The following is a 27,976-nucleotide window of genomic DNA, read 5'->3' on the forward strand; positions in this document are numbered from 1 at the left end:
GAGGGCTAGCTGTGATTGGAGTTATTATTCTCAGTCTATGATTTCTACCCCACTGGGTCCCACACTGTGAATTTGGGTCAAGCGCCAGTTAGCCATTGCTTTCATCAGCATTAATGGGGCTCTGTTATGTCAAAATCAGGTTGGAAAGATTTTAATGTGGCTTTCATGGGAATCAAGATTTATTGTTGCAAACCTCACTTCTCCTCCTCCACCAAAAAAAAAAAAAAAAGCAAAATGAGACACTTTTGGATCATTATCATATTTTTAAAAGTGGATCAGTAGTGTTAATCTCATTATATTGAAGACATTTTATCATTACATAGAGAAAGATTAACTAATAGCATAAGGGCTTACAATTAAGCAACCCATAGGGTGGGTCTCCATTGTCTAGATACTAAATAAAGAAATGTATGTAGGCAACCGTCTGATTAACTTAAGCTTTCTAAATATTCAAATCGGCCAGAAGAGCCATTTAATGGTCTAAATTATCTAGTTTAGCTGCCGATAAGCATAAAATTGATGAGCCATTTGGACACTTGCCATTTCCTTGTCAACTGCATAGTGAGAAAACAAAAAGGCACAGGTGTGGATCACAGTCATCAAGCCTCATCAATCTCAAATTGGGACTCGTTCCATTTATTAAGCACTTGACAAGCAGGACCCAGCGAGACATTTTACATGTCTCACGTAGCCCCGACAGCCCTGTGCGGAAGATGCCATTATCTCCCCTTTTGACAGAGGGGGAACCCTTGGTTTCCACAGACTAAGAAACCTGCCCAGAGGTTGCCCACCTGAGACGTGGCTGGGCCTGGATGTGACTCTCAAAAGGAAGCTGAGCTGCTTCCTGCCATACAGGGGGCGGGGGCGATTTGATCCAGGTTAAGGCCTGAGCTGGGCTACCCAGTGGGCTATTTGGTCATCGTGATCACCTAAATCTGGTAGTTCAACGTGATCAAAGAAAAACAAAAGCATCTTACTGTCCAAATTGGTCACTTTAAAAGCACAGTCCCCAAATCTCTAAACCGCTGGCGTCCCACGGAGACGACCTTTGCCATCCGTGTGCGCCCAGGGGAAGGAGCTCCCTCGCCCCCAATTGTCAGAGCTTGGTCTGCAGGGGGAGAAATCGCATAGGTGGGACGGGGCAAACAGGAAAGGGTGAGTGACAAGTGTACACGTGAGCTAAATGCAGATGTGACGGCTGCGAGGTCCTTAACTCTGAGATCTCAAGAGCCCCCTGTGAGACGCTGCCGATCTCTGCTGCCGACAGGGCAGACCCCGCGGGTCACTCTCGCCACCAGCCTGCGCCTCCGCGTGGGAGAGCTGCTGGCAGCGCGTCGAGGGCCAAGTGTACAAGCCCGGAGCTATTTTCCCAGGGCCTAGAGGGGACAGTGGTGGAGACGGTCAGCCCCTTCTCCTTTCCTCCTTGCCTCTGAGGGTGCATTCCTCCCCCCCCCCCACAAACTTTAGCAACGCCCCCAAGTCACCCAGCAGACACGGCTCAGACCCTACAGAAGAGTCTGAGCTTAATACCTGTTATGGGCTAAATTGTGTCCCCTGCAAAATTTTATCTTGAAGTCTTAACCTCCGGTACCTCAGAACATGGCCTTATTTGGAAATAAGGTCATCGTAGGTGTAATTAATCAAGACAAGGTTATCAGGGTGAGCCCTAACCCAACATGACTGGTGTCCTTACAGAAAGGGGAGATTTGGACACACACACAGAAAACGCCATGTGAAGACTGGGGTTAAACGGCCACAAGCCAAGGAACGACCAGAAAGTGGGAAAGAGGCCTGGAACAGATCCTTCCCTAGCGACTTCCGAGGGCGCACGGCCCTGCCAACACCTTGATCTCGGACTTGCGGCCTCCAGAACTGAGACAGCACATTTCCGTTGTTCTAAGCCACCCAGTTATGGCAGGAAACTCATACGGTACTCCAGGGTTGTGGGCATCTGGTCCCTCCCGAAACCCCTCTGGGAAATTATTTCCAGCCACTCTGCAACCAGTCCATCATGAAGTTAAAAATAAACCACAATAAACCCCCGGCTGACTTTGGAGACAGGCTTCCGTCCAGATACTGATTAACTCAGGTGTCACTGTGCACACAGGGCTCCGCGGAGTGATGTTACTAAGAGAGCCTGACTCAGAGAGGAAACCTTTGGACCATGACAGACCCTTGTAAGTGCAGCCAGAGCTTTCACACGGAGACCGTCCCGCTACTGAGCTCCTCCAAGTACCCACCGTTTGTGAAAAATCACGCTAGGCATTAAGACCTAGTTCTACCCTAAATAATCCTGCAACCTGGTGGGGAGGCTGACGTGCTCACTCGTGCCTAAGATGTCACGTGGGGTATGCATGAGAGGTGACATGGGGAGCAGAAAAAAGAGGTGGAGAAACTGCTTCCAACTGGGTGGAGAAGGGCAGGCTCCTGGGCCAGCACAGTGGGCAGATCCCACAGAGGACGCTCAGGGGACAGAGAATGCCCCTTGCCTGGGTGGACACCAACAGTACTGGGACAGAAACGCAGAACTCAGCACAAGGACTGACCAGAGAGTCCCGAATGCAGAAGACAGAATTTGGAATTTGTTCTGTAGGTAGTAAGGAAACCCGTCCGCATTTTTTCAGCAGGGCTGCAGCCTGCTTAGAGTTTGTCCCTAGACCATTAGGACGGATTCTGCCAAGGACGAACAAGGACTGAACCAGACTGTGGCAGAAAGACTGATCAGTAGGACATAAAATCCAAAAGAGAACTCACAGGAGCCAAACGACCTGCAGGGGCTGGGAAGACGGAGGGGCCTAGATGGCACCCAGACGCTGGGTAGGGGCAGCGGGGAGTGGCAGAGAGGGAAACGGAGGCAGGGCCGTCAGTGGCAAGGACCATGAGTGTGGTGTGGGACATGTTATGGGTTGAATTATGTCCCTCAAAAAGATATGTTGAAGTCTAACCCCCAGGACCTTTTCTGGCGATAGGGTTGTTGCAGACGTAATTATTTAAGATGAGGTCATACTGGAGCAAGGTGGGTCCCTAATCCCATATAACTGGTGTCCTAGAAGAAGAGGACACAAAGACACACACAGAGAACGGTCAGTGTGAGCACAGAGGCAGAGACTGCAGTGATGCAGCCACAAGCCAAGGAAAGCCCGAGGTCGCCGGCAACCACAGGAAGCCGGGAAGAGGCCAAGAAGATCCCCCATCCTAGGACTCAGAGAGAGCACGGCTGCACCAGCACCTTGATTTCGGACATCTGGCCTCCAGAACTGTGAAACAATAAATTTCTGTTCTTTAAGCCATCCAGGTTGTGGTACTTTGTTATGGCAGCCCCAGGAAACTAACACAGAATGTTAAAACGGAAGATCTAAGCCAGGCTAGCGCAGCAGGAAATTGTTGCCAGCCTGGACTTTTAAAATCACTTCCTCCACGGCACCGAGTGCAGAGTGAGCTTTTCCCTTCTCTACTCACAGGCACATGGAGAGCAGGGAGGGTGGTGGTAACTTAAGAGCAACTCACAATCGTTAGAACCGTTTCCACGATAACATACGTTATAAACGTTTGTAGTAATAAACCATCAAGAGAACAAGCTCACAGATGGTATTCTTTAAGAGGCTCCTAACAAACTACTTAGGCATATTGATCGGATGCTTTGTGTACATTAAAGCCTTTGCTTTCATATCAGTCTCTTAGTATCAACAGAAACCGCCCTTTCTCTCAAACTTCCCAAACTCACTCCACGCAGAGGCGGTCTGACATTAATCATCCTCTCTCTTCACATTTCCAGAAGCCTCTGTCCCACCCCTACCCGGCTCCACCTCACCCCACAACAAAGTTCACCGCAGGGGTGACCAAGAGGCAGGAGAGAGGCCCTCAGGGTCTAGAAGAAAAGTGAGCTGCAAAAAGCACATTCAATATACCTATTTTTGACCTAATAAAAAAAACCACAAGGCATAAAGCTTGTCCTAGTAATAACCACAAAACATAAATAAAATGGTTTTGTCAGATGGGGATTCACCACAGGGCATGTGGGTAAAAAACAAGGCTGAGAGATGCTGCCCTGCGGGGCTCAGCTCTCTGCCGTGCCCTGGAAGCCAGACCTGCTGGAGGGTCGCAGCTCCAGTCTGTTTGCAGAGTCCACGGCCTTCTGTGACAGACGTCAGCATAACCACCGTGTCTCTACAACACGTCTCTATTCCACATGGTCTCCCTCTTCCTTTCCCCAAGATAACGGCCAACGCACGATGAGCCCACGCATCCTCAGCAACGATCAGCGCCCTGGGTCAGTGCAGCAGGCGAGTATCAAGGAACTTGGGGAAACAGAGGCAATGCAGCTCCCTGGAAGATCCAGGCAGCACTCTCCACCCAAAGCCCAAGGAACACCAATGCCCAGTCAGTGTATCCTCTGGCCCTGGCCACCCCACTCCTTCACTGGCCTCCTGACCTTGTCTGTCTCTTGCTCTTTGCTTCCAGGGTCCAAAGACTTCTTCAGGGGCAATGACATAGGGTAGGAATAAGAAAACTCGTAACATGGTATTATGGGTTGAATCGTGTCCTCCCAAAAGATGCTGCAGTCCTAACCCTCAGTACCTGCGAACATGACTTTATTTGGAAATAGGCTATTTGCAAATGATCAAGATGAGGTCGTTAAAGTGGGCCCTAATCTAATATGACTGTGTCCTTATAAAAGAGACAATTCGGGCAAGAAACGGAAAAGCAAACCAGGAAGATGATGTGAAGACACAGAGAAGGCCGTCTACACACCAAGGACACCTGGGGCTATTGGATGCCAGAAGAGGCCTGGAAAGAGCATCCTTCCCTCGCAGCGCTCAGAGGGAACCAGATAACCTTGATCTCAGACTCGGCCTCCAGATTATGCGACAATAAATTTCTGTTGTTTAAGCCACTCAGTTTGTGGTACTTTGTCCCAGCAGTCCCAGGAAACTAATGCACGTGACAACATGCTATGAACAGTAACAACATTTTTAGTTGAACCTTTTGAGTGTTCTTAAAAAGTGAACACTTTAAGAGCTATATAGAATAACCTTAACCTTATGAATCACATAAATCATATGTAAATTATTCACAAGTTACATGTAATTATCTTATAAACAATTAAATATAAATATCTTTGTAGACCATCTTAATAATTTCATATATCTATATGGGGCCCTTAAGAAATTCTAATAGGAACCTAAAACACTTTATTTATTTATTTTTTTAAGAGGCAGAGTCTTATTCTGTCATGTGGGATGGAGTATAGTGATATGATCATATCTCACTGCAGCCTCAAACTCCTGGGCTCAAGTGATCCTCCTGCCTCAGCCTCCTGAGTAGCTGGGACTACAGGCTTGTGCCACCACGCCCAGCTAATTTTTTCTATTTTTAGTAGAGATGGGGTCTCGCTCTTGCTGAGGCTGGTCTCAAACTTCTGACCTCAAGCGATCCTCCCACCTTGGCCTCTCAGAGTACTAGGATTACAGGTGTGAGCCATCACGCCCAGCCATCAGTTTCCTTACGAAAAAGGAAGTTGTTTCCAGGTATTGTAGTATCTGGTAATGTGAGTCATTACAGAAAATAATTTAGTGAGGCAAGGAGTGCGAGAGAGAGAAATTCCAAGTTCCTCCCCAGGGGAAAACATTACTGAAGAAGGAAGAGGATCCCATTACAAAGGGGTCTCAAACAATCAAGAGAAACTTCCCAGAATGATTCCTGAGGCTGGCCTTACCTCTCTGGACACCCAGTGAATTTGGATATATAAACACTATTAGTAGGCCGGGCGCGGTGGCTCACGCCTGTAATCCTAGCACTCTGGGAGGCCGAGGTGGGCGGATGGTTTGAGGTCAGGAGTTCGAGACCAGCCTGAGCAAGAGCGAGACCCCATCTCTACTAAAAATAGAAAGAAATTATATGGACAGCTAAAAATATATATAGAAAAAATTTGCCGGGCATGGTGGTGCATGCCTGTAGTCCCAGCTACTCGGGAGGCTGAGACAGGAGGATCGTTTGAGCTCAGGAGTTTGAGGTTGCTGTGAGCTAGGCTGACGCCACGGCACTCACTCTAGCCCGGGCAACAGAGTGAGACTCTGTCTCAAAAAAAATAAATAAATAAAAAATAAAAAAATAAACACTATTAGTTTTCTAGGGCAGCCCTAACAAAGTATTAATATCACAGACCAGGTAGCTTAAACAACAGAAATGTATTTTCTCACAATTCCAGAGGCCAGAAGTCCAAGATCAAGGTATCAGCAGGGTTGGTTTCTCCTGAGGCTTCTCTTTTTGCCTTGCAGATGACAACCTTCTCACCACGTCTTCCTGTGGTCCCTCCTCTGTGTGTGCACATGTCTGTGTCCAAATTTCCTCTTCATGTGGGGACACCAGCTATATTGGATTAGAGCCCACCCACATGACCTCATTTCACCTTAATTATTAATATTTCTTTAAAGGCCCTATCTCCAAATAGGGTCACATTCAGGTGGGGGGTTGGGGCGGTGGTTAGATGGTTAGGACTTCAACATGCAAATTTGGGAGGAAGCACCACTGAGCCCATAGCAAACGTCTTGACAGATGCAAGACCTGTTAGGCTAAGGGTGATGCCCTCCTCCACATGGGACCTCCACGTGAGGGATGCTCAGGACATCAAGGACCCAACAACCACTGCAAAACACAAAGCGCCAGCTCAGCAGCCCCTTCGGTGCAGACACCATGCTGAGCAACTACATTTAAAAGGTTGCTTAAGCCTGGGCACCAATGAGGCATGGCCCACCCAGCTGTTGGTGATAAATCAGAAGTTACTTTGCTAATGCTGAAATTTCCCCTGTCACACAGAGATGGATGAGCCTCTCAGATTACCCACAGAGAAACCCAAAACCACCACGTTCCTTTCCCAGAAGAAAAGAAAAAAAAAAAAATCTCTGTTCAAAGGCATTTTTGCTTTTCATTCTCTGCACTTGCATGTAATTGTCACAGGCCTCTTATTAAACTGTCACACTATTTACCCAGCCAAGGAAGGAATGGGGCTGATGAGCAATTAATGCTTTGGGGGGATTTTTCTCCTCGAACTTGTAGACTGGAGCGTCTGGGACCCTGGTTAAACAGCTGCTTCGGCTCTCCACACACAGGAAGTCTGCGCCCTGGGCCCCTCCGTCAGGTTGAATGATGACTCAGGAACTCAGGGGACAGAGGGTTCAAAGGTCTATGGAGTCCAGTGAAGGGCATTTCCCCAAGACCCTAACTGTCACGTATGTCTTGTGTCTCTCGGGCAGTGAGTGACACAAACACGCTGACTTTATTTCTCATCCAGATCCTTCACCCGGCCTCCCTTTCTCTCACACAGCAAGCAACAAAGTAGACTTTGCCAAAGAGGAACGTGGACCGATTGTGCAGATTTTCACGTGAGATTCGCTAAAATCCTGGGATGCTTAACCTGTCACTCCCGTAAGAAACATTTCCTTTCCACAGGAATAGCATGGGTCCAAGTTTGTGATTCACGGCTCCGTTCCGGCTCTAGAACACAGGCTCTTTTGAGGGTAGATCTGATTCTCGTGCCTGTTCCCAGTTCACTTGGTGCCTTAAACAACCAGTACCCAATGGAGGGGGCCATTTGGGGGAGAAATCAAGACCCTGCTTGGCTTGCCAACCTCTGGCCCTAGAGGAAAGGGCGTATATTTCTGCTCGCTACAACCATGCACCATGCAGCTGCGTCCACTCAGAGAGGAGGCCTTTTTCCAACTGGTCTACCCAGAGGGGACCCCTTTCCTAATTGGCCCATTGAGGGTGTGCTTGTCTTTAATTGGCCTTCCCAAAGGAGGTGCCTTTTTCTAATTGGTCTGCCAAGGCATAGCTGGTCTAATGCATACAGAAGACCATACGGGTTAGCAGCAGCTCTGCGTAAAAAAGGCAATCAATAAATGTTTGAATCGAAAAACAAATGATCATCTCATGGCCGAGGTAAGGTAATGTTTGCTTTTTTAAAAAAAAGCTAGTTACAACTGGAAAATTTCCCCAGCACTGACAATTCTGACCTCACAGTACACCTTGCAAATAGCTTGAGATTAAGAAATAAAAAAATGGACTTTATGAAAATGGAAAGAATTGTCCATGAGTGACTTGGAAATGGGAGAAGTCATCAGCTCTTTTCTCTTTTCCCTTTTCTTTCTTCCTTTCCCTTCCCCTAGGCCTGGGATGACCTTCCCTTCTACAACAAAGAGGTCTTAGACATGTTTTCTTTCAAATTTGACATTTAATACTCTCAACTCCAAAATTAGCTCTCATTCAAGAGGATTCCTGTCCCACAGGCAACAGGAAACAATCAATATCCCCATTCTCACATCAGAGGACAACTGGCAGCCAAATGTAGCTGAAAAGGTACAAGAAAAAGTAACCTGGGGGTGGGGGAGGTTTGAGGGCACTACAGGAACTGGAAACACGGAAATTTTGGCAGTAACAACCCAAGACAGAATTCTGAAGCAGGTCTTGGAATCTAAAGAGATCGTAGATCACACTGGGATGATGGGACGTCTAGCAAAGGGTCAGTAAGCAAATGCAGCTGGATGCCCCCAAAAACACCACAGTAGGAGAAATCATAACCTGTTAAGACAGTAAAATGTTTCGCTGAGTGTGGAGGAAAGAGTTGGCTACCAAATCAAAAACATGGGGAATTAAGTTGTCCAATAAACTTTTCCAGAACATACCAATCTGGTAAATCCTGGAGAATCACCTATAAATTTACTTTCTTCCAGTGTGAAATGATTCTCTGCTGTTAAAGGGCACACAGTGGAAAAAAGGTGATAGGAGAGAGGCAAGGCCAGTAAGGATTTAATGACGGCACCTTCCTAGTACCATATCGCCAATATCAGAAATATCAGGGGCCCCCAAAATGCCCACATTGGGGCTCAGGACGAACCACCCCAAAATATGACTGTAGGAGACCAAAATGTGCCATCCTAGAATGTACCGCTTTGGCATATTTTGAGCTGATTATTCAGAGAAACTGCAGACACAGGGAAAGCTGTTCTTTTGTAAAAGAAATCTTCGTCTACCAAGGAAATCCACATTAGGAAAGTATCTGTATCAGGAAAAGGGCTACTCCGGCTAACTTTTGGTACATGGGAGATTTTTTATCTGCAGAGCAAGACAACTTTTATTCACCATACACTTCCTTCCCCCACCCTCCCATAGCTTGTGTCACCACCACCTCCCCAAGGCCCCAAGCCCCTGTTCCTTTCTTCAGCTCAGGAGGCTACATGAGCTGCCATTATCTGGCCCTTCTTTGGGTCTCACATTTTGTGAAACTCCCATGCATTCAGACATAATTAAATGTAGTTTTCCTCCTGTTAACCTGCTTTATGTCAATGTAATTTGTAGCCCAGCCAATGAACCTAGGAGGATGGAAGGAAGCCATTTCCCCCTTCCCAGCATCCAGAAGGGAAAAAAAGTAAAAACCAGGAGGCAGAGAAGCCAGGAATAGTGAGAGCCTGTGAGGCAGAGAGCAGGGTGCATGGAGGAATTTGTCCCTAGAAGCCCAGAAGCCTCCACGGAAGGGAGCTCCTGGACAGAGGTAGACAAAGGGGAACTGGAATTCAAAGAATGCAGACATCTATGCCCCCGGGATGTCCGAGAGGCATTCCAGTCCTCAGGGAGGTGCTGACTGCAGAGGTGCTCCACAATCTTTGTCCTCACCTCCCCTTTATCCTTAAAATAAATAGGGGCCTTAAAATAAAATTCCATCATCCATGATAAAGTGAGTGGGTATCTGTTCCTTGTTAGCCAAAGGAGCCTAATAAATACATACCTTTACGAGTTAAATGTAGCTGTGAAAGTAACAGAAGAACCAACTGCCATTTCTTCTCTAACACAATAATGAATATATTTTCAGGCTACCTATTTGCTTTACACACACACACACACACACACACACTATATTTTTTAACATAATTCCCACTGATGATCCATGAGGTACTGTATTCACCATTTCGCAGATACAGAAACCAAAGTTGAGAGGGTTTGAATACTGTGCCCAGGTTCACACTGCTACTAAGTAGCAGAGAGCAGATGGGAAACCCAAAGGTGTCAGCCCTACAGCCTGTGCTTTACTACAGGACACCAAAGGGTTAAATCTTGAACAGGTTAGAAAATACAGTAAAAACTCCCTACCCAACCCAAAGATTTGTCTACAGATGATAATGAAACACTGGCAAGACTCACTGATAATTTACACATCAAAACCAACAACAAACCCTCTAGTTTACTTAAGTATAAGAAAAAAGAGAAAACTTAGGAAGAAAAGGACTAATTGGTTTGAATACACAAAATACAAAATTTCTATGAGCCTCTTCTCCCTTCCTAAAATAAAAGAGCCATAAAATGAGTCAAAAGGCAAATGACTACCTGGGAGGAAATACTGATAGCATAACAAAGTGTTAAGTTTAGCTTAAAGCTGCCTTCTCATACATTTTAAGTTTGGCAGAAAGGTTTCTCCCCGTACATGGTGAGCGTTAACCTAACTAGAGGTGGAAACAGACTGTAACCTACTCTCTTGCACCAGTCACACTTTTGGCCAATCACAGGCAGCCAACTGTTCAAACAGTGTTCAAATAAGGCAAACAAGGAGCTGTATGTAACCAATCCAGCTGTTTCTATACCTCACTTCCATTTTCTGTCCTTTTTCTGTCCATAAATATTATCCAACTATGTCGCAGCCCATGGTTACTGTGAAGCTATTCTGGTTGGTGGGGGACAGGCAGGGAGGATCGGTTCTTGAATTGTTCTTTGCTCAAACTCTGTTAAATTTGTCTAAAGTTTTTCCTTTAACGCTAATATCCATAATATGTAAAAAGTTGGTACAAACCAATAAGACAAACATGAGAAAAATGGGAGAAAACTATTAATAATAGTTCATAAAAGAAACAAATTTTTAATCAAGTACACAAATTATGATTAGCCCCACTAATTCTCAAAATGCACAGTTTAAAGGTCACTTTCAAATACAGTTGTGCCATTTGGCATAATCTTTCTGTGCAATTTGGCAATACGTCAAAATCCTTCTGCGTATTTATCTTAAGGGATGACGCAGAGATGTACATACAAGGATAGTAACAGCAGTATCACTTTATGTAGGGAAAATTTTGAAACAATCTCAGTGTTCAACAATTGGGAACTGGTTGTAAAAATTACAGCGACTCCAAATAATGGCATGCTACATACATCACCAAATATCAAATTTTAAAAAGTTATTTAACAACATGAGAAAATATTCTCTGCATTTCAGGTGAAAAAAGAAAGTAAGATTATAACACAATATGAATACTCTAATCCCAGTTTTGTAATATATCGATTCAAAGGAGAAAAAACAAAAATCAACAATGTATACATCTGTATCACATGTAACTCATCCACCTAAATGTTCACAATGATTATCACCCAGTTGTGTGATTATAGATGATTTCTATTCTTTGTGTTTCTGTTTATTTTCCACATGGAACCAGGGGGAATTATCATGTTTACTTTACCTTTAAAAAGAAAAATTAATGTTTGAAGGTATCTAAAACAGAAGGGGAGCAGATAACGGAATGTGATCAGTATAGTAGCAAGTGACAATGTTAACAATGAAAAGAGTATGTGTAAGTGGCCGTGTAAAAAAGAAAACAGATGGCAACTATCAAATATTAGCCCAGGATTTATCTTGCTATGTTAAAAATCTCAAGTATTCTAGAATGTACCTGTGATGGAACTGATTTAAGGAATTTTAAAATCCTAAATACTTGGTCTAAAATACTTACCTATTTATTACTGCACACATTCTCAGGTACTTTCTCAGTCCCTTTAATGGCCCTTTTTGATAAAAAAAAAAAAAAAGCTCGTTCTTGATCTAGGAAACGGTATCTCAGAGTAATGAATTAGGTGGGAGTACAATAGCCATATAGCACATTCTCTCCAGAGGGAAATTCAAGTTTTATTACATCGAATTGGGCTTGAAATTGCAACTACTGCTCACAAATGTTAGTTTTTAATAGAATAAAATGTCGCCCTATGGGAATGACACTATACAAACCTGGAGAATTATTTTCAAAACAAGTTTTTATTTATTAGTATTATTAAATGTAAATGTTCAACTGAGAACTGAGTCATAGATTAGTTTCTCTAATTAAATTTTTAACCTGGAATAAAGAATGCACTGAGAAAGCTAGACTGCTCCATGAGAGCAGCAGTAATTCCAACTAAAAAGCAGATTACATAAGTGATAACACTTATCTTTATCCATTTTGTTTCACTAAAGTAGGGCTCAGATAAAATGCTAGAATATCCTGATCCCAGACTCCACAGCCAACTCTCCCCAAAGCTTTTATTTTCACCCCGGGCACTTCCTCATTCCACTTGCCTCTGAAGTCCCTTCTCAGCCCAAACGAGGGCTAAGCAGAGGCTTGGGAAAGCTGGTCTAGCTCCAGACAGCCTGCATAATAAGCTAGGCAAAAGCACTGGGTATGTTGTTTTGTTTTTAATAAATCATCTATGTTCATTCTTGTAGGAGGATGGTTTAACAAGGAGACTTGAAGGGACTGTTCACTGTGCTACATAAGACATTCACTTCCAGCTTCAAGATCTGATGCTAAAATCTGTCTCCCCTCACACAGACTTTTGAGTACTTTTTCAGTGCAAAAGTACTGAAATTAGACTGAACGCTAACCAGAGCTACCCAACGTAATTCCCATTCCCCACTGCTTCCTTCATTAAGGAAGTCTACCACCTAAAAACTTTATGTGTGTGTTCATATTTACATTTAACATCGTATTATATAATTTATATTTAATACTATATATATATATATATATATACACACATAATTTGGGCAGATGCATATACACACATACATTAGCCAGAGCTCTTCATCTCATAATGAACTCATAAAAGATGGCAGGCAAGTACCGCAGCCGTGAGAAAGGCATTCATGCTCCTTGGGACCACACATGGAGGTCATTACTCACAAAGCATCCCAGTTATGCCTGGGGCTTTGGACTTTACTTCATCACTGATTCATGACCTGATAAGCTGCTTCTTAATATTTTTATTTGGAAACTCCTCAGTTTGGAACCCAAACATTCCGATGAAGTGTTTTCTTGGGTGAATGTCGTTCTGCCATGATCTGAGGGGCTTCCCAAAATGTGGGACTTTCCATGCTAAACTCAAGAGGGTTCTGGGCAAACCAAGACACTGGTCACCCTAATCTGCAAAATCAGCTGCCTACCACAAAAGGCTGTTGTGAGGAATGAACTGTCTTCTGCAGCAAAGCATCTAGAACATGGTCCAGGAGATGGTATGAGATCCATAAGTGTTAATCATTATTATATTATCAGTATTTCCTCCTCACAGGCAAAGCAAAGAGCAAACACTCATTTCTTTCCTGTAGCTTTTTGTTGATTGGGGAGGTCATGCAATCCCTGTTCTCCTCCAGGTCCACAAAGGAATCACTAGAAATCCAAACTTCACTCTATCATCCCTACACAGAGACAGCAAGATCCTTTGGCAGCAGCTACTACATCTTCTGCCTCCTCTGTCTCTCAGCACCACGCCCTGTCCACTCTCAAGGTGCTGGACACAGAGCTCTGGCAAGGAGCAGGCAGTGGCTTCATGGAACAAGAGTGTCAGAAGAGAGGCAGAAAGACAGCCTGACAACTTACCAAAAAGCCACAGGGTGGGATTTAAGACAAGAGCTCAAGTAGGGGATTAAAATGGCAGAGGTGACACAGGGAGGAAGATCAGAATGAATCCAATGGCTCAGAAAATGGGCAAGAGACGCAAGTAGGACTGCAACATGTCTTGGCAGGAATTTGGCTTAGAAGGCTAATAAACTCATAAAAAAAAATTATAGTCAAAAAGACAGACTCCAAACCTACATATATCTCCATGGGAAACATCCAAAAAAATGTATGTTTGCAAATAGCAACTTCTCCCATCTGTTGCAGTGTTGGTACATTTTCTCAGGAAAGAGCTGAGGGTCCATTAACAGTCCCATGACACTGCAAAATATTTGTCTTTTTCTGGTTGGTCACCTGTCACTCCGACACCTAGGTGCCTACCTTGACAAATTCCTGCAGAAGGCACAGCTGTTCTGGGGCCAGGATTTTCCTGTAGAGTGCCAGCCAGACAACTCATTCAACCCAGTCGTCACTCAGACGGGCAACCCCAGAGCCGCAAGGAGCGAGAGTAACAGAAAGAGCTTGCAGAACCACAGCCTTCTGACTTGGACGTCACCCAGAAGGCTGTGCTCATGTCCTGGGAAGATCAAACCGTTCTTTGATCCATTTGAAAAATATTGAGTGAGCACTTTCTCTGTACTAGGAACTATTCTATGCATCAGGGTCAAGCCATGGTCCCTTCCTCACAGGGCTTACAGTCTAGTGGGGAGACAAACAACAAACATATAAATCTGACAGACACCATGGGATCAGGTGACGCTAAGAGTTGAATTATGTCCCCTCCAAATTCACATGTTCGAGTAGTTAGCTCCACCACCTCAGTACCTTATTTGGGTGTGGGGACTTTAGGGAAGTAATTTAAAGTTAAAGTGAGGTCATTAGGGTGGATCCTGGTCCAATACGACTGGTGTCCTCATCAAAAGGGGAAACTTGGACACAGAGACAGACACACGTAGAGGAAGGACGATGCAGAGAGATGCAGGGAGAAGACGGCCATCCACAAGCCAAGGAGCGAGGCTTGGAACAGACCCTTCCCTCAGAGCCCTCGGGAGGACCACCCCTGCCAACACCTTGATCTTGCACTTCCAGCCTCCAGAACTGTGAGAGAGGAAGTCTCCGCTGTTTAAGCCGCCCAGCTGGTGGCATTTTGTAACAGCAACCCCAGCAAACCAGTACAGGTGGCGAGACACACTTTGAGGAAAGACAAAGCAGGGTGAAGGGGCAAAGAGTGACAAGGGATAGGGCATTGCTGACATGCGTTCCAGCAGCAGGGCCCGCCTGCCAGCCCCCCCAGCGCTGCTCCCCAGAGGGCTTCTCAGGTAGATGCGACAGCTCAAAGAGTCCCAAGGCATTTTCACACATGTGCATACATGCGACATAGTGCCTTTGATGTCCAAGTTACGTGGTAGCTCTTGCTCTTAAAAGGTTTTCATTTCCCTCGATATTTCCCCCTTTTCTTTCTTCTCAACCACTGCCTTGGTCCGTTTGGGCTGCTGTAACAAAATACCATACACTGGGTGGCTTATAAACAACAAAAATTTATTTCTCACAAGCCTAGAGGCTGGGAAGACTAAGGCTCCAGCTGATGCGGTGTCTGGTGACAGCCCGTGTCCTGGGTCATAGCAATGACGCCTTCTCACTGAGTCTTCACGTGGTAAAAAGGCAAATGCTCTCCCTCGAGCCCATTCATGAGGGCAGATCTCATTACCTCCCAAAGGCCCCATCTCCAAATAGCATCACACTGGGGGCTAGAATTTCAGCACATGAATCTGGAGGTGGTGGGGACACAAATAGTCTGATCGTAGGCACCCCCCACCACAAATCGTATCTCCTTTCCCATGAAGAGATGATGGGACGTGGATTCAGGATTGTCTTGTCAAGGTTTTCCAAAGATCTGTCTACATATTCTATCACGCTGCTCCCCTGTGACTTAGGCACGGCGGGGGCAGAAATCAGGCATGCTTAGTCACGCCAGGGTCATGGTTGGAGAGCCACCTGCCTAGTCTTGAGTATGTACAATCTGCAACTTTAGCCCAATTGGAAGTGGCGCTAACAGGCTAAGGTGACCCAAAATCTCCACAAACTTACATTCAGTCAGCGGAACTGACAAGGATGGGCAACGAAGCGGTGGCCCTTAACACTCGGGAGGTAACTCAAACTGTACAGAGCTATACATGTAACCAAAACGTTTGTACTCCTGTAATATTCTGAAATAAAATTTAAATATTTGGGAAGTAAATAATCCCTTTTGGAATTTGATGAAACCTATGGACCTCTCTTCATAAATATGATTGCACACATTACAATTCATAGTGGTTCGTAAGCCCCTAAAGCTCATCTATGATCCTTCTCTCGTTAGTGGAATCCAAGGAAATAACCTCAGCAAATGGCAAGAATCACCAAGAAACACGAACAAAGAACAACAGGGAGTGGGGGAAGATGGAGGACACAACAAAAATATATCACTCGAAGAGGACTAATTTACTTAATATATAAAAAGCATCTAAAAATCAATAAGAAAAACCCAAACCCAATGGGAAAATGAGGAATGGATGTGAACAAAGAACAGAAATGAAATGCAAATTGTTGAGGAGGTATCAAAATACACTCAACTCCCTTGTAAACGGTAGAAACTATAAATAAATCAAGATGACATGTTTAATATACTAGACGGGCAAAAATCAAAAAGAGTAACTTGTATTGGCAAAGATGTGGAAAAACAGACACTTGCATTCCAGGCAGGTGTGATTCTAAATTGGGACAAGCTCTACGGAAGGCAATTTGGCAATAATTATCAGCAGTTAAAACAGACATATCTTTTGGCCAGAGACTGGGAATTTGCCCCTCAGATATACTGGAAACATTTACAAAATGACAAATGGGCATGAGTATTTACTGCAGCATGATTTGAGAATAATAAAAAAATTGTATACAACCTAACTGTCCATCAACAAGGATTGGTTAGGTCAACATGGCAGCCCCATACAATGAATACTATGTGGTAATTGTAAAGAATGAGGCAATTTTGTACCATCTATGGGGAAGGCAGTTCAAGACACATTGCTAAAGTGGAAAAAGCAAGATACTGACCAGCATGTACATGTAAAAATATCTCTGCCCATACCTACACATTTATAAATATGTGTGTGGGCTCATATGCATACAGGGTATCTCTGGAAAGAGGAAGCAGAGTGGCCTCTGGGGAGAGGACCAGGGAGCTGAAGAGTACAGATAAGAGGCAGCTTATCTGCAAACCCCCTAGAAACCTTTCAATTTCAGACCATGTGTCTGTATTACCTCTATAACCCAAAACTTAACCAAATGCATCTTAAAAATACAAAAATGATTAAAAACCAAAAAGAACCCAGTAATTAGAAATTGCATAGCTAGGAGAAAGTGGGCACGGTACAGGTGCTAAGAGGATGTTAAGAGATGGCTCTGCCCTGAGTAGTCCTGTCATCTATGGGAATGTCCCAAACTGTTACTCTAGCTGTCAAAAATCCCATTTCCCACAACTCCTTCATCAACTTTTCCCATCACTCATGAGTGATGGGGGAGGCAGGGGCATTTCCCAGGAAAGCACCTCTGTCTCTGAACTAGGCACACCGGTGGCAAGTTAGCCAAACTCTGTTGCCACAAAGTTCTCAAGAGAAAACACATAGAGCACACAAGTGAGCCTTCAGCCCTGCAAGGACCAAGAAACACAACGGAGCCCTGAGAATTCTAACTGAAGACAAATGGGAGGCCAGAGTACTTCCCCGAATGCTAAGAGTGTGCAGCATATAGAATCTGCTCCCTCATTTCAGGGTGAGGGACCACACCTGGGTAGCAAGGTAGGGCAGAGAAGCTGTCCACTGGAACTAGCCTGGACTCAGATCAAAATCCCAGGGCTTCAGTCCTGACTCTCAGTAAGCAGTGGGCGCTGGACAGCACCCCCAATTCCCTTCGATGCTGAAGAGCTTACTCCCCCAGCCGTGGGCTCTCAGCTGTGAGCCCTCCCTGGGAACTGCCCTCAGCAACCATGCTGTCCAAGGCTACACACCTGTTGCCAGGGCGGCCCCCATCCAAGGACTGGTCCATGCAGAGGTATAAAGGTCCAGTCCTCTCACCCCAACCTGGACCAGGGCCAGCTCAGCTCCAGAGCTCACCATGCCATGGGCAGAGGCTTTGGCTGGGAGCTGCACTGGAGCCCAGCTTCTCCCGGTGCCCAAAGCTGCTCTTCCCCTTCCCTTGAAGGTGTCACTCCTGAGCACACTCCCTGAGAGCACATTCATTTCCTTCTCAAGGTCGGCTCCCTGGGAAGTCACCTGCAACACAATACTAACCGTCTAAGAAGGCGCTGGGGGTTGAACTGTGTCCTCTCAAAAGATATCTTCAAGTTCTAACCTCTAGTACCTGTGCATGTGCTCTTATATGGAAACTGCGTCTTTGTAGATGTGATCAAGTTGACTGAGGCAATGCTGGATTAGGGTGGGCCCTGCACCCAGTGACTGGTGTCCTTATAAAGAGACATATGAGGAGATCAGGAAACAGAGGCGACACCCAGAGGGAGGAAGACCAGGTGAAGATGGAGGCGGAGATGGAAGTGCTGCAGCTACAAGCGAGGGAGCGCCCAGGAGTGCTGGCCACCACAACAAGCTGGAAGAGGCAAGGAAGGATTCTCCCCTAGAGCTTTCAGAGGGACCGTGGCCCTGCCAACACCTTGATTTTGGATTTCCAGCCTCCAGAACTTGAGAGAATAAATTTCTATTGTTTAAGCCACCCAGTTTGTGGCCATCTGTTACAGCCAGCCTAGCAAACTAACAGAGAGTCAGAGACAGAATCTACTCAGGGCATCCCTCTACTTAATCAATGCAGGAAGAATGCCAGCAAGTTGGTTCTTACCTGCCCAGGGTGCTGCAAGCATCTAATGAGAAAATGCATGGGAAGACCCTGAAAAAACCATAAAACACTGTACCACCGAACTGGTATTTATGATGAAGGGGCCGGGATAGCGCTCTGGAGTGTAGAGAGGTATCAGTCTGATAGGGTACGATTCAGGCCGTGTGTTTCCAGCTCTTGCCTGCTGGTCATCTTACCACCCAGCAGCACCCCCTATCAGAAAGCGTGAAATTCAATTCAGGTCAGTGCTTGGACCTGGGCTGAGTGGAGGCAGAGGTTTCACCAGTTAGCCACAGTAAGGCTCAGGGATTATCTATGGGTTTCAGTTAGCCAAGAGAGCAGGTCTCTCAGTTACCATGAATAATCGAGAGGGCGGTATATGTCCCAAGGCAAATGATACTTTGTGCCTACACCACTTCCCACGGAAAACACCCAGCCTGCCCATCCCTTGGGGGGACATGGCTGCCACTCCCCATGCCTTCTGGGAGGATGACCCCAGGGATGGATGATTGGTAAGAGGCCCTGGAACAGCCGGCAGCGTGCAGAATGCTATAATCTTGCAGACCTGAGTCGGACAGGTATGCCCAGGAAGCTATAGCTATGATTCAACGCCTGCAGAGAAAATATAGCGGTGCACTTCTCTTCGTGGACACCGCTCTGTACTGTTATGCTGACTCAAAGCACCCTTTGACGTCCATGGGACCTGTTATCAATGAGCACCAGGAACCAAGCCCTACATGCCAATTTCCATCATGCACAACTATTTCAAAAAGACGCAGGGCAGGAAGTTCAAAAGAATGTGCCCACAACTGCCTCATGCAGTCTACGAAATTACAGGCACTCCCTTGTCGCACAGGGCACACAGAGCAGGTGCTTTGCAAATGCCTCCTTGCCAAGAAGTCCCTGCTGAGGATTAATGGGAATTTCCAGGTCTCTAAGCATTTCTTCTCCTCAGATTTCCTAAATTTCTAGCACTTTAAAAATACAGGATTTCGCACCTGTTTGTTTTCAGAAATACTTGCTAAAAACAGATCTGCCAAAAGGCCACCTCTAAAATTAGTCATATTTCCTGCTCTGTACAACATAGTAAATCATATTTTTAGTAACTCCTTCACTCCAGGTATCTGGCATGGTCGTGCTCTAAGCATGATTATTGGCAACTTACTAAGCAGGCAACCCTTATATTTAGCCCAAAAATAGCTCCAATTAAAGTGATAAATAGGCTTATTTTTTTTTCACCAAAGGTTAGAACAAGATATTTAAATAGCTTAACCAACCAATTTTGTGCACCCCACTTGGTCTCTTTGAGAGACTTAATCACAAAAGAGGTAATGGTGTCACCGACTGTGTGCCCGTGTTCTGCGCTTGCCTGCTACCAAGCCAGCTCTACACCCACACTTTCTCCATCAAGCTTTGCCAACCACATTTTATCAGTTTTTTAAAACATGTAATAGTAACCTTTTATGTGCCAGAGACTGTGATTTCATAGATACCACAAACCAACGTCAAGAGCAGAAAGCACAACTTCTCTGGGTCTTTCGAAGTCATTATTCGACACTCCTACTCAGCAACATTGCTCTTTGTCTCAAAGCCACAGAAAACGATTCTTTTCAGAATCTGACTTTGGGATCATTTTTCCTGGTCAGATTATCAACTTACCTTTAGTCAAAGACACTTGGCCCTGACGGAGAATATGCCAATTAGAAGTTTCACGTGATCAAGTGAACTAGTTATTTTTGAAGCCAGATTAAGAGACTGCATTCACTCATCGCTAAAGGAGAACAAAATTAGGTCTCAGCCCAAAGCCAGCCTTTCTTTTCAAGGAGTAAAAGGGTCATCTAGATTCAAATGACTTCCAGACAAACTACTTCAAGGGAAAAGCAGGCAAAATACTGTCCTTCAGGCAGTGGTGGCAAAAGGAGCCTCTTGATAAGACAAGGTTGAAGCCTGAAATGGAAGTCAGGAAGAAGTGGCTGCTTTTGACATCTGGACTCAGACAGTGATTCCCAGGAAACTGTGGAGGATTTCACCCAAAGGTTTTTGGAGATGTGTACTGAGTTGAAACACAACACACACAGACACAGCCCCATATCAAATACCTTCAACTAGCAATACTCTAGATTTTGGCGCAAATCCGCTAAAACAAGGTGCACGGTTTGGGAATGCAGCTATGAAGCCAGCCATACTTCGGGTGCCCCCTCACCTTCCCTTTCTCCATCCCCTCTTTCAGCTTTTCCACGAACTGATTCCCCAAGACAAGCTACCCTGGATCCTCCCACTTGGGGTGGGCTGGGGAGAATACGCCTATTTCTCAGTACAGTGTTCATGACTTCATACCTCTCCTGATGTGGTCCATGTCCTTTAAAACAGAAAGGAAAGGAGAAAAGTGAAGTGCTTAATCCAAAAAGTATGCACCCCAAGAAAGAAGGAAGTAATGGGGTCTGGGTCATGTACATCACCCACTGTGGGAGACACTGCAGGTTTGATGACCCCCTTCCTTTGGTGGTCTCCCCTGCTCTGGTCACTCAAGTAACCCTTTCCCCAGGCTGAAACCCACTTAGTAGCTCACCTTTTCAAAAGAACTTAAGGCTGCAAACAGCCTGAGGTTGGCCTTCACCTTTGCTCTGGCCTTAGTTAGGCAACACCCAAAACAGGAGCCAGGATGGGGACTCATTAACTCAGCAATCCTTCCCAAGCAGAGTCAAGCACAAAAAACACATTTTAATCTCTACAATCTGCTAAAACCCAAATCTATTAGTTAAGCATTAAAGGTGTTGGATTTGAGAGATCAACGCTATGAATGACACCATTTTTTCTTTAAAGCTGGCAACTGTGTGAAATAAAATCCAGATTTCTCCTGATGCCTTGGTCCCTGGGCACCGATTCTCACAGCTAGAGAAGAAAACAGCAGGTAAACCAAGTTTTTCAACGTAAACCACCCTCCCCTGTGGCACCCCCTCCTCTATCCTAAGAACCACCAACCTTAACTAGATCAAGTCAATTGGTCCAGGCAGGGAAGTAATTTTACATCCAATTAATGCCTCACCTCATTGCAAAGAGGAAGTGAGATTCATCATTTAAGAAAGATCAGGCCGGGCGCGGTGGCTCACGCCTGATCCTAGCACTCTGGGAGGCCAAGGCAGGTGGATCACTCGAGGTCAGGAGTTCGAGACCACCCTGAGCAAGAGCGAGACCTCATCTCTACTAAAAATAGAAAGAAATTATCTGGCCAACTAAAATATATATAGAAAAAAATTAGTCAGGCATGGTGGCACATGCCTGTAGTACCAGCTACCTGGGAGGCTGAGGCAGAAGGATTGCTTGAGCCCAGGAGTTTGAGGTTGCTGTGAGCTAGGCTGACGCCACGGCACTCACTCTAGCCTGAGCAACAAAGCGAGACTCTGTCTCAAAAAAAAAAAAAAAGTAAGACAGATCAGATGGGAAGGGAAGGGGCGTGGACACCTGGAGTGCAAAGGGGCTCCTCATTTGAGTCCCATTTGGGGAGGAACTGCCTGAATTCCAGGGTGCTCAGTGGGCCCAGCACGGAGCTCCAAATACATCCCCAGGCAGTTCAGCCAAGGCCAAGAGCTTTATGTTATGGAGCAAAAATGCACGGCAGAGGAGCCAGAGGCACAGCACAGCACCCGAGAGTGGAGAGAAGCCAGAGAAGCTGTGCGGCAGGACGAGCGAGAAGAATGTAATGTTTGCAATTACGCTGTCAGCATTAGGACTCACCTCTTTCTGCTACGTTTAGAGAGAAAATATGCATGACCAGACTGAGTCCTATACGTTGCAAATGAAAATAAACTTCTACCACCGGGGCCAAAAGGAATTTACACAGGGACACGACAAAGTGAGCTCACTCTAATTAGCCAACTGCAGCCTCGCAGCATCCTCTCGCCCTGAACCGATTGGCCTTGTGTAAGTCAGACAGCTCACCACGCGCCAGGAGCAAAGCTGCCTCGCTCCCTTTGGACTAGAATGAGGTTTGGAGTTTTTTTTCTTCTTCTTTGAAGAGTTACTCAATTCAGTAAGTTCATACGGAACACTCCCTGTTTGCATGGAAATCCAGGCAGGAGGTACTTTTTTGAAACTACTCACTCTAACACTACGTAGCCAAAATAAAGGGTACCTACTTGCAATGCTGTGTACAAGGGTGATGGAGACCAGCACTCAAATACAAGGGCTCCAGGACAAAGTGGGGACACAGGAGGGAAGCTGAAGGTTGGGTGAGGCTGGGGCCTGCCAGGCAGGGCAGCTTATCCCAGTGACCAGGTTTCACACACAGCCCCAGGCTGGGCAAAGGGTCCCAGGTCAGAGGGCAGGGGGTGTGGCTCCCTGGCTACTTGCTCGGTTAGGAAGCCAAGCTCCCCTTGTCCCTTCCTGCTGCTGATGCCTCCCTGACCCATGGGCCAGGGAGGGTACTTCCCCTCCAGTGCTCAGCAACCCCCAGCCTGGGGGGAGCCTTGAGCCTGGGAGAACAGCAGCTTGGGACATCCCCAGCCTGGAACGGCTCCAAGCACCGGGCAGCTCCCAGCCTGGGGCGACCCGGACTCAAAAGTCACCATTTCTTGGGTTTCTTCTCACAGATCTAAGTTAGATCTACCTGCCCCTCAACTGGCAAGACTTCGCAGCTGTCTAACTTCTAACAAGGCTGGAGCAGGGCCCCTCTAGGTCTTCGGGAGGTCCTCCTCTCCTTTCCCTTCTTCTAGAAACATAAGAAGGCATCTCCCAAACTCTGGGGGTGTCTGCGTAGCTCTGTACCTGCCAGAAGCTCCTACCCTGGGACTCGGGGGATGGACAGAGGGCAGTGGGGGATGGAGGGAAGAGGATGAGAATGGTGAGGTGAGGATAGGGGGTGACATGGGATGTAGAGGTGGCGGATAGACACATGTGGGTGGGGGTGGAGGGTAACGTGTTGAAACCCTGCTCTGAGCACGAAAAATTCCCTAGCTGCCCCAGCCCACAGCTGGAGAGGAATGTCCCTAAGGACGGGGATCCGACGCTGAGCTCCCCCAAAGGCTGCCTAATCAGCTTTCCTGACACCCCACCCCCGATATAAAGGGTCCACGTCCTCTCCCCCTGGTTCCTGCCTCGCCACTGATCTGCCGCCCCTACCGGCCGGGAAAGCAGAGTCCCCCACCCCACCCCGCGCTGCCGTCCGCCAGGCGGCGCCCTTGCAGGAGCAGCAAGGCTACGCGGGACGGCTTCGCGGGTAAATCAGCCGCACCGCGGGGAAACGGAGACCCCAGATCGCCCATCGGAAAGGCCGGGTGACCTGGCTGCAGGGACGTGCCCCCGCGTTTGGCTCGACCTCTCTTTTAGCCCGAGAGGAAAGTCAGGCGGAGGTGCCTGGCCCGGGACTATGCAGCCGGACTCCCAGTGCAGTGCTCTCGGCGGGGCCCCGGCCGCCCCTCCCGCCGCGGTCCCGCAGCCCGAGCGCGGGGGGCTCACCTTCTCTCCGGTCAGCACGTGCAACCCCTCGTGCACCTTGGCGAAGGAGCCCTCGCCCAGCTTCCTGCTGCCGATGAGGTAGTTGCCCACGCGCTTGTGGTGCTGGAAGTCGCGGAGCCGCTCGCGGGGCACGCCGCTCACCCAGGCCGGCAGGAAACTTCCCTCGCAGGCCGCCGCCGGCCTGGCCGCGTCCTCCGCGCCGCCGCCGCTCCCGGGCGCCGCCGGCTCCCCCAGGAGCCCGTCTCCAGCCGCCGCCGGCATCTCGCTCGCCCGCGGCCCGCGCGGCTCCGGCTCGGCTCCCGCGCTCGAAGCTCTTCCTCCTCCTCCTCCTCCTCTGGCTCCCCGGCTCCTCCCGCCGCCGCCTTGAGCCGGGCCCCGCCCGGCCCAGGTCTCCGCGCCTTGCGCCCCGCGCTCACGCCCCCTGCGCCGCCGAGCACGACGCGCAGACAATAGCGGCCGCCCGGGCGACTGGGGACCGGGGACCCCGCCCCCAAGAAGTTCTTTCTCGGAGGGTCGCCCGGGCCCCTTTCAAGACTGCGGGGCCTCTTTCAAGACTGCGGGACCCCCCTCCGGGTCCCGTCCAGGAGGCTGATGACAGTCGCCCTGCTCGGGCGCGCGGGGAGGGGCGCGGTCCGGCGCCTGACTCCCGGAGCCCGGGAGCCCCGGAGCCCCGATGCCTGGTCCCGGAGCCGGGCGCCTCCGCAGCCTCCGCAGCCTCCGCCTCGCCGCCGCCGTCTGGCCCGCACGGGCTCGGGTCCGGCTTGCTCGCTCCTAGCCGTGCGCCGGGCGGCCGCTCCCGCCGGAGAGAAGCGCGCGGCGGGCTGCAGGCGCCCTCTGGAAGGCAGCAGAAGAAAGCCCCATTCAGTTTGAATTTGCAGAAATTTAATCCGGTCGCGGGCGGCGGGAACAGATGCGAGCTCCACTCCGCTGCCCGTGCACTTTCAAATCCCTCGTAGCCCCTCCTTCCCCGCGCGCAACAGCCAAACTCGACCCTCGCTGGAGAGGGGAGGGGAGCAGCGGAGTGGGCGGCGGAGCCACCTGAGCGCCAGACTGGGGGACCCTGCGCGGCCTCGGAGACGCGCGCTCCCGGGCCGCCGGAGTCGGGCCGCCTCCGGCTGCGCTCTCGCCCGGATTCTGGGCTTGGGTTTTCTGGACCTTTCGGCGGTGAAATTCCCCACTAGCCACATCTACTGGGGGCAGGGGAAGGGAGCGAGGCTCTCTCGAACCCCGTTGACTGTGGGTCGGGTTGGGTGCCCCAGCCCAGAGTCTGGCACACAGTAGGGACCTGGGATGGATGGATGGATGCATAGATGGATGGGTGGCAGAAAAGATGGGGAGGTGGCAGGGCGACTGCCCGGGCTCGCGCGCAGACCGATTGCTGTGTTGGAGGAGGAGCAGCCGCAACGTAGGAAACAGGGCGTTTGCTGCCTGTCTGTAGCTTACACCTTCTTTGCCTTCCATTGAAATGGTGCCGGTGATTGCGGGAGGAGGTGGACCAGCGCTCGCTGCTCCCCGATGCTTTGTTCTGTGAGCGCTATGACTGTGCTCATCTCACAAACAATTGTAGCTGCCCTGACGGCTCTGGACCGTCTCCAGGATCCCCAACGTCTTCTCATACCGAAAATGAAGACTCTTGTGAGGGAGAAGCTGGAGGGTAGGTCGGGGGAGGCATTTACAAAACGCTACCTGTTGAGGTGCCTGCAATTAATGCAAACTTCACCCCTGATCGTGCAACATCAGAGCTGAAAGGGAGGATTTGGCCCTAACAAAGTTCCTTGCATTGTTTACTTCTCAGTGAACAAGTATAGCATCGACCCACACCGATGCTTTGAGATGGGGGTGGCGTGGGGGCATGGTCAGACAGCCGTCATTAATCCAGTGTCTTGGGGGCTGGCTGACCCATCTGAAAAGTGACCCAGAGAAACGCCTGTTCTAAACAGATCTAATTTTAAATATGCTACTATATGCATCTACTTACATGTTACAAGTCACCAGCCTCAGTTATTATGACTGAGCATATTGTGGGTTTTTTGTTGGTCAGCTCATTGTTCCCGTTTTCCAATATTAGAGATACATTTTAAAATGTTTTTCTTGCTGTGCTTAAGGGACTTCTTTGCCCCCACGCCACCCGGACAATTTCTGCAAGATCTGTCCAATTGCTTTAATGTCTCTAATTCAGTAAACAAATTTTAAGAGGACAGTTACATGGGAGGGGGATGGTGCCAGCAGGGTAGATGTTCAACAAATGTCTAAGGAGTACAGAACATGGAGCTCACTCTGGGTCAAAACCATTCTGAATCTTCTATCAAAAAAGGTTTGGGAGTTTCCTCAATGTTGTATTAATGGAGTGTGATTTTTTTAAATTTTAGGACATTACCTCTTTATGAAAATTTAGAGATTTATTTAGTGTGGTTTAAGGCAAATTTCAGAGACTGTTCATCAAAGTATCTTTATGGCCTAAAAAAAGTTTCACAAAAATGGTGGGAGACATTTACAATGAAATAGAGATTTTCTTTCCTTTTAATTATCCTTTCAGGGTAGAGGTCAGGAAAGGGGTGAAGAAGAGAGAAAATCCAGGCCCGTTAAATCTTTTTGAAACCTGCTGCCTGGGTTTGATTCACGTTCACTGCTAATTCCATAAGCTGGGATAGATGCCAAAGAGAAGTTCAAATCCTACCCCTGCTTCAGCTTAGTAACTGATTTTGGAACCACAAGTACTGTTCTCTGAAATGGCCTTATTTAACAAGGCATAATCCCAGAAATTTCTTTAAGTGAGACAAATTAGTATACAAAACAATGTCTTGCCCTCATATTAGGCAATAGCAATAGAGCAGCATTGCCGATTCTCTGCTAATTAGTCCAAACTAAATTTCTGGCCTTATTCTCCTATGGAGTTTCCCTGGGTACTATCTTTTGACTGTTTTCATCCAGGATGGGCTTCCTACCTCCACACCTTTGCCTATGCCATCCCCACGCCCAGGCTGCTGTCTCAGACCCATTTCTACCTAGCTCCGATGTTCCCCTTCACATAAAGCCCTCCCCAACCAATGAGCTACAAGATGCCCATCACCCCTGTGTTCTGTCTTACTACCTATCACTCATTTCACACTCCCCTTATCTCCTGTATGAATGTCTTTCTTCTCTTCTAGACCCACTGAGGACAGGAGCTGTGTCTAATTTTGTTTTTAGTCGCCCTACCGTACCTAGCACAGTTCCTGAGACGTGGTCATTGTTCAGTAAGTATTTGTTGAAGGAATGAATGAAAGTAATCATTGAATGATTGTCAAGTGGAGTTTATTGCTCCTGACAAGCAAGACCCCATCTGTCCTGGGGGAGGCATTACTAATGACTTTCTAAAAGTGTTTCTAGCTACATTGTTGGTTGCCTTCGGGCATTGACAAATATAATCATTTGTCTTGTCAAAAAGGGGTCATTCTCTAATTTGGATGAGTTAACCCTTTAAAGAACATTACCCATCACGGTGGGCTGGAAAGCCTCGAACAGCTTTCTCAGTTGACTCGTACCAGCTGCTTCCTTCTTCCTCACCATCTCCTCACTCCATATGGCTGGGAGACCGTCTCTGTGCTCCCACAGACGCCAGCTAGAAGACCCAGCTGGAAGCAGTCAAAGACAATTAGAAGTAATCAGGCTGGCACAGCCAGGAAATGAGAGTTGGCTAAAAGGGACGAGGCTGGCAGGAGCTGGCTGGAAACTGGAGAAGGGACGGATGGCAAAGCAAAGATGCAGACAAGGATGAACTTTGCCTGAAGACATCCTGTGAACGCTACATGTTAATTGTCCTTAAACAAAGCATCCCGTAAATAACAGAGGCTGGACTTGAACCTATGTCCCCAGAGTTCACATCCACCATTACTCTTTTCAAAACACCCAGCTGTTGAGTGTGCTCAATGCAAAGGCTGCGGAAGAAAGGATTCCTCCGGCGTCAAGGCTCGTGTGCA

The 27,976-nt window shown here is 47.6% G+C and overlaps 1 protein-coding gene across 1 annotated transcript in view; it reads right to left on the bottom strand.

The window, feature by feature from the left end:
• Nucleotides 1–24,281, bottom strand: part of HUNK (hormonally up-regulated Neu-associated kinase) — a 105,315-nt gene extending 81,034 nt beyond the window's left edge. The window contains exon 1 of the mRNA XM_069472368.1: nucleotides 24,018–24,281. Coding sequence (XP_069328469.1) covers nucleotides 24,018–24,278 — 261 coding nt within the window. The 5' untranslated portion in view covers nucleotides 24,279–24,281. The remainder of the gene's footprint in view (nucleotides 1–24,017) is intronic.
• Nucleotides 24,282–27,976: the final 3,695 nt, after the last annotated feature.

This window comes from Eulemur rufifrons, chromosome 7 (assembly GCF_041146395.1).
Source record: "Eulemur rufifrons isolate Redbay chromosome 7, OSU_ERuf_1, whole genome shotgun sequence".
NCBI classification, from domain to species: Eukaryota; Metazoa; Chordata; class Mammalia; order Primates; family Lemuridae; genus Eulemur; species Eulemur rufifrons.